Source organism: Hippocampus guttulatus, chromosome 15 (genome assembly GCF_054856545.1).
Source record: "Hippocampus guttulatus isolate MCC_2025c chromosome 15, RoL_Hgut_1.0, whole genome shotgun sequence".
Classification (NCBI taxonomy): Eukaryota; Metazoa; Chordata; class Actinopteri; order Syngnathiformes; family Syngnathidae; genus Hippocampus; species Hippocampus guttulatus.
In genome coordinates, this window is record NC_141275.1 from 15,952,173 (window position 1) to 15,959,015 (window position 6,843).

Below are 6,843 nucleotides of genomic sequence, written 5' to 3' on the forward strand. Positions count from 1 at the left end.
ATGACCGGCATCGGTTTGTCTACAAACCCAAATCACAAAGTTGTATTTATTTTGCACAAATACACTTATTAACGACACATCGTTCAGTTTCCGTAGTGTAGTGGTTATCACGTTCGCCTAACACGCGAAAGGTCCCCGGTTCGAGACCGGGCGGAAACAGTCCTTTTAAAATCTTTCAATTTACGAGGTAAGTTCAAAAACTACTATTTCTAACGCTAAAATAAAAACACATTTTTGATTTAGACGACCTCAATGCCCACGGAGTGAGAAAAAAAACATTGCAAAACGTACATTTAATGTCATCAACCTTTCAATGTGTGTCGATGGGCAAGTGGACACATTGGAATCCATCTGTAAGCCTTTTATTTAGCAGCTTTAGTTTTATTTAGCAGCTTTAGATTCTTTCCTATTTTAACTTTTACAGGAATAAATGGGTCCTTGTCTTACTCTGACTAGTTTTTCATTTATTTGTTTTTACAGTAGATATGATAATGTATTGAAAATATTCCGCAATTAGCTCATTTACAGTGCTCTCATGCTAGCACTGGTATTTTGAAGTTATACTTCTTCCCGAGTGAACCTAAAATGTTTTCTTGCTCCATTCATTAATGGGCTATACTATCCCAAGGGTAGGACAGAAGAGACGAAAGTGACAAAAAAAATTAATCAACTGACATCATACAGCAGTACAACTTTTTGCACAATAACACTGAATGAAATGATGGTAATTATAATGAAATCCAATCATGTACCTTCTTTGATGAAGCAAGTGATATTTAATACAGCATTCAAAATACATTTAACATCCATTCAACTGGAATGCCACCTGTGGATAATATTGTACAGGACAATCATACATTCAATAAGCAGACACGTCAAATTAGACGACAGAGCACTATGAGAGCTCCACTTCGAGGTGAGGGATGGAAGGAAACGTGGCGTACATCTTTCCTTTGGAGGACACCATCAGGGCTTCTCCGTTCTTGCTCTCATCCGTCACCAGCTCCAGAAGGCACTCTGCCACATCGGACGTCCTGAAAATGAAAAGTGGCACTGGAGAAGCGACGCTTAAAAATGACCATGGATCTCCGCCCTACCAAGCTTCCAAGTCTTGTAGTGAGGTAAATTGGTCAAACTGTTACAACAAAACTCAAAACGGCTTTTTTTTCCCCCCCAAATACAACAACAACACACTCCAGTAACTTACTTGATCACGCCATGCTTGTCTAGGAGTTGTCGGGTGGGCTGCTCCAGCACGGTGAATTGTCCCAGTTTTTCTGTTAAATTGGCGAGCAGCTCAGTTTCCACCAAAGCTGGACAAAGGGCATTAAAGCGAATGTCGTAGCCCGCCATGGTGGAAGCAATCTAGTAGATACACACGGAAAAAAAATTACACATTGGTTGTACAGCGTTTCATGTCGCTGATAGAAGCTCACCGCCATGGCTCTGGCAAAGCCGATCACGGCACTCTTGGTGGCACTGTAGACCGGGCAGCTCGGTAGTGGTTTGATACCTGCGATAGAGAGCAACACATTCTATTACAGTTTGCTTAAAGATGTCAGGAAAATGCCTATGAGTTCATAGTCTTGAGTGAGGTCAATTGAACCAAAAATAACACGCGCTATAGACTTCTTCCAAGAAATAATCTCCATTAAAAAATAAAAAATAAAGTCAAGCGAGACCATCACCTGCTATTGATGCAGTGTTGACAATGACACCTCCTCGACCGCCATTCAACTTGCTCATGTGTTCTAGGGCAGCGTAAGTCCCCTTAATGACACCCACCTATGGCAACAAAGCCATAGAAGGCAACAGCAGTTTGTTGCGTATGAGGAGTGAGGACGTTGTAAAATTATTATTTTTTTTAGATTAAAAAAAAAGCGAGGAAGCCTGACACAACATGCTGGCTCTTATTTACAAGACATAAAATCTAGCAGATATGTCTCATGAACATGTTCTTACAAGGTTGATGCCCACTGTTCGCTCCCATTCTTCCTCGTTCAGGATTCCCGCATTGTTGCACAGGATGTCAATTCCTCCGAAGGTCTCGACGGTCGTCTTGAAGGCAGCTTGGCCATGGGTGGAAGGAGAAAACAATTACATAGTCTGGACAGGCCAAGTCAATCTCCAGGCTGAGACCATACAGAGGAGTGATTCCCAACCACAGTAGTGCGATAAACTAAGAATACCAAAAATCAGAAACTCGCTTTATGTGCTCCCTTGTGTTACTTAAAGGGTGGTAATGCATCATCTTTAAAAAAAACACCCATTTCAAACTTAACATTTCTAGAAAAGATTGTAAATAAAGTTTGTAAGCCAACCACCCTGATAAAAATGTTATCAATCCATCAATCTGGCTTCACATAGCATCACAGCACAATAACAGCTATCCTGAAAGTGAGAAACGATAACTCGTGCTTTTTGGGTACACGGCAGATCTGTGCTGCAACATTTATTGGGTTGATCACATTTATAAAGCTAAACAAAAAAAATTGTAGTACAGTTCCTCATGGCTCAATCTTAAACCCACTAATATTTTATATAGACTGCACATTTAAATTAGGTTTTGTGGATTGGGTTTGTCTAATCATCCCAAATGCAACGTATAGGTATGCGTGTTCACAGTTGCGGGGTGAGCAGTGGCTATTTGCATGAGATTTGAGCACCCAGTCAAAACAGGCTGAGTTGATTGAGGCCAAAAGTTGTGCTCGATAAGTCTTGGGGTTATTTGACCAAAGAAAGTTTTAAGACCGTTGTAAGCGGTTTCAAAAAAGAAAAATGTCTCATTTATAATCATGCGTTAAATACAACAGAATGGAGTCTAAGCAATTCTTCAGGGTTCTCCTTTCCACCCGCCATTGCTCATCAGTAACTCACGAGGCACACTTTCTGAAGATTGCACGATTGCTGCTTTCGATGCACTATGGGTAATTTAGAAGACAGGTTTGAACAGGGGGAAGAATGCAAACCAGTCAAACGGACACCTTTCATTCCATTCAAAGGCAATAGAACATGGGACATGTGCTCCTGCGAGTCATTTCTCATGCTTCATCCCGCAACATCTTTTTTGCGATGCAAAGTGAGCCGACGCTACCTTTCAGCTGCTCCTCCGACTGGACATCGCAGCTGAGGAAAAGGGCTCGATCTTGCCTGTCCTCCTTGTTGAGGGCCTCCATCACACTCTTTCCGCCACTTTCGTTCACGTCCAACAGAACAACCTGGCGAGATGCATGCGGTTGTCAGATCAACAGTTTTCCCATGACGTCACCGGAAGAGGACTGGAGGTCTTCACATTCCTTCCTCAGAGGATTTCATCAATTGATATTGAATTGTTTTATATCAGAGGGGCAAGTCTGCACTTGTCAATGAAATGAATGAATGTGGCTTTACAGAATCAACTGAGCAGTTTTCACTTGGGCCGCCTAACTGTCAACTATTCCGGGTCATTCAGCAAAACCATTTTAAAAAGTATTTACGCTCATCTTTGGAAACAGTTAAGCAGTGAGAGATGTTTGAATACCGTCGGGATCGTAGTTGTTTATGAGAGCGGATGTGGGTGTGTGTGTGTGTGGACTTTAATTCTTTATAAGTTATATATTTTGCCTGAAGAAAACACTGTGTATAAAAATACACACACTTAAATCCAGAAAATGTCGTCATGGTAGGCTGTTGTGTAGAACTTATTTGTTAATTTATTCCGTTTTAAAAGGTTCTAACCTGAAATTGTGGGAAATCAAGTGATCCGATTACTTTCCAGGTGGACTTTAATTCTTTATTGCGTTATATATTTTGCCCGAAGAAACACACCCGAGAACAGTTTAAATTTGTAAGTGGGAAGAAGAAACAATCTCTTTGGGAGGTTTTACAAAAATACGGTGTGTGTGATCGTTTCGTTCACCCGTTGGGCTTGTTATCAAGCCAACGGTACATTTTTTTCGTTGCATTTTGCTTTAATAAACTTCTACTCCCCGGGGGGGGGGGGGGGATGATAGTTAAAGAAACAGCTTTTTTTTTTTTTTTTGCTTTTTAGTAAGAAGTTAAATCCAAGCGACTGTTCCACTTACAAATGAAAAAACAACAAGTCCTACTCGAATAACTGCAGTCTCAATCACCGCAGTTCTCTTTCTTAATGTTTACCTTTGCGCCATTCCTGAAGAGGATCTCGCTGAAGGCTTTGCCAATTCCTGCTGCAGCTCCCGTCACCACGGCTACTTTTCCCTCGAGTGACATTTTACGTGCTTCTGCTTGAAAGAGCGGATGTCTGGTCTGCCTCAAGGTGTGTGCGCGGTCATAAATGGGTGGGTGTACGTGGACTTGTAAGTATTCACATCAGGCACCACCCACAAAGCCTAACTCGGTGACAGGAGGATTGCGCACAAGCAAATGCTTGTTTGCCTAATTACTGTCAATGCAAAGCAGTTAGTATTTCAGTGTGACGGCTTTTAATAATGCCGAATTTATTTAAATGTTTTACATCTGTGGAATATTTTCATGTCATGTAATAATACCGAGCTAGGTGACGTCCAGCATCAAAAAACGTATTTTTAAAAACGGAGTTTGGTTCAATCCGTGGGCTCGGCGTGTGCTGTTCCACGAGCAACCCCAAGAGGACGCTAAAACGCCGCAACAGTGATCCACCTAGTCCTAGTGGACTCTCGACTGCACTCAGACCTATATGAATACTGTACTAAATCCGCGCCTGCAACGCACTCGGTGGCGTGGAAAGCACACTACATGCCTAGGGAGGGGGCATGATTATGACGCCTCATTAGAAAAAAATATATCGACGGGGCTCAAGGCACCACTGCAGAAGTTGAATAAAATGTGTGCCTTAATAAATGTTTAAAAACAATCACCCAACATCTTCAAGATGAAATAAAAATGTTTTCAATTCAAAGTGTAATACAACAGAACTGTACGTTGGCTGTGATTCTGTAGCATACCACTAGAGGGAGACGACTAGCGCTTCCCCCACTGCTCTTTTCCATTCTCTTCGATCAGTCAATGTATTCTGATTAGAACGCCTTCCAATGACAAAACGAAATGAAAACGGTCCATATAAACAGCTTAATCTGACTGAGAAGGTTGAATCTGCGTTTGGGGGCTGTGCATGCTTGATGTAAATAAATAGACGTCGTCGTATACGCACTTTCAAATGGCGGCCTCTTACCAGAGCTCCTGTGCGACGGCAGAACTTGTTGTCAACTACGTGGAACTTGTTTTTCTTATCAAGATGTTGCCTCGATAAAAATGCATCACAATTACTGTGCTCAAAAAAGACGGAATAAAGTCATCTTGATAAATGGCGTGATGTTTACATCGATTTCCGCGTGTCACACGGCTGATCTGTTTACCTGAGTGGAGCATGTCAACAGCGGATCGGAAAAGATCACTTCGCATTTCAACGGGTGACCAGAAATCTTCAACCAAATCGAAGAAAAAAGTCACCATGTAAATATTGTATTAGCCATAATTATGATTAGCACTCATGAGGTTGATTTCAGTGAGGTCACATCAGGGTGCCCGTGTGCTCATTTGCATACGTTTGCGAGTGAGGGTCGTTGGATCTGAACTCCTATCAGCTTCTTTCAGGGAGGACACTCCCTGACACTGCAAGTGTTGCGTACACACACACACACACACACACTCACACACACACAAACAGAACCTAAAGAGCGCCACTGTCTGTCCTCTCCCGCAAAGTGCGCCGAGGACGTGTTGCTTCAAGGGCCACACAGGTTGAAACAAGCTTGGCAAGACAGCGCAAGTCACTGCTCTATAGCAGCGCCTCCATGGCAACTGCATGGGAACACGGCCATCTTTTAGCACACCTCCAATTCGACAGGTCTCGCGTCCTCTTTCCATCAGAAGATGGAATAACCATAACATGCCGGCCGATCACAAGGCAGCAGGGTGTGCCTTGGTCACTTCTCATCTTGCACGCCAAACGCCAATAATGAGTTCAAGGTGCTTCACGCAGTTCAAGTGAGGACCATCCAAAATCCCAACAATCCTTCCAAAGCTTTAGTGAGAATGTAGCAAAATGCTTATAGATAAGCACACACATTTAATGTGAATAAAATCTCAAATATTGTGTCGCTCACTTTTATATATTGACAGTCTGAAGTGGATGTGAGCAAGGCTGTGCACCCAAATTTTGGTTATGATTGATCACAGTTTTTTCAGACAATAGGCGATAACCGAATGTGACAAAGCAAGGCCAGGAAACAAGTTTCCAATGCGTGCCTCCTTTCTTCAATGACGTAGTCAGGCTGATGTGTGGAAATTAAGCAGGCCCCACCCATTAATTATGGCGGTCATTAACATGTGCTGAAAGTAGTCATTAAAAAAACTGACGTGAAAGATCACTTGACTTTGTCAGGAGGGTCAATTTTAGTGCCGATAGCATTTTTATACACAGACCTATTCCATAAGCGCCAAGAATCAGCCCAATCAAGAGTCCCTTTAATGCTACCGCCGGGCCTTGGATTACAGTGGGAGACAAAGTGACCCGCCATCCACCATTTACGAACTGTATGTTGGGCCGCGGTGTGTGTGTGTGTGTGTGTGTACATAAACCCCCACCCGACCTGGTCCTGCTTACGGGGCAAATGTGCCATTTAGTGGCTTTCAACTGCGACTTGCTGACCAGCTGCTGACTTGTTGTGTTTTCACTGGCGATTACGACTCCAAAAAAGGTGCGGCGCGGCGGACAATGGCACCAAGCTTTACATGTCCCTCGAGCGGTCGCACACAAAGAGCGGAGCGCGCCACCATCGAGTCCCGCGGCGACCCGTTTGCCGTCCGGGGGCCCTCAGCGGGAGAAGGAACAACCTGGATCTG

General features: G+C 43.2%; 1 protein-coding gene and 1 non-coding gene across 2 annotated transcripts; one reads left to right on the top strand and one right to left on the bottom strand.

Moving 5' to 3' along the window:
- The first annotated feature begins 86 nt into the window (after positions 1-86).
- On the top strand, positions 87-159 carry trnav-aac (transfer RNA valine (anticodon AAC)). Its single transcript has one exon. It is a non-coding gene; the product is annotated as a tRNA-Val (tRNA).
- Positions 160-753: 594 nt separating this feature from the next.
- LOC147194209 (15-hydroxyprostaglandin dehydrogenase [NAD(+)]-like) lies at positions 754-4,302 on the bottom strand. The gene is made up of 7 exons (XM_086131963.1): positions 4,138-4,302; positions 3,095-3,218; positions 1,963-2,069; positions 1,689-1,785; positions 1,437-1,513; positions 1,208-1,365; positions 754-1,034 (listed from the first exon to the last, which is right to left on the bottom strand). The coding sequence occupies exons 1-7, from the start codon at positions 4,228-4,230 to the stop codon at positions 896-898; spliced, it is 795 nt and encodes a 264-aa protein (XP_085988089.1). The 5' UTR covers positions 4,231-4,302; the 3' UTR covers positions 754-895.
- Between the last annotated feature and the right edge of the window lie 2,541 nt (positions 4,303-6,843).

Excerpts from the sequence above, each read along its gene's own strand:
- LOC147194209 (XM_086131963.1), bottom strand. The coding sequence starts at position 4,230 with ATGTCACTCGAGGGAAAAGTAGCCGTGGTGACGGGAGCTGCAGCAGGA. Across the intron at positions 2,070-3,094 it reads GTCGGAGGAGCAGCTGAAAG|CTGCCTTCAAGACGACCGTC; the intron begins GTAGCGTCGGCT and ends CCCATGGCCAAG. Across the intron at positions 1,514-1,688 it reads CAACACTGCATCAATAGCAG|GTATCAAACCACTACCGAGC; the intron begins GTGATGGTCTCG and ends TCTCTATCGCAG.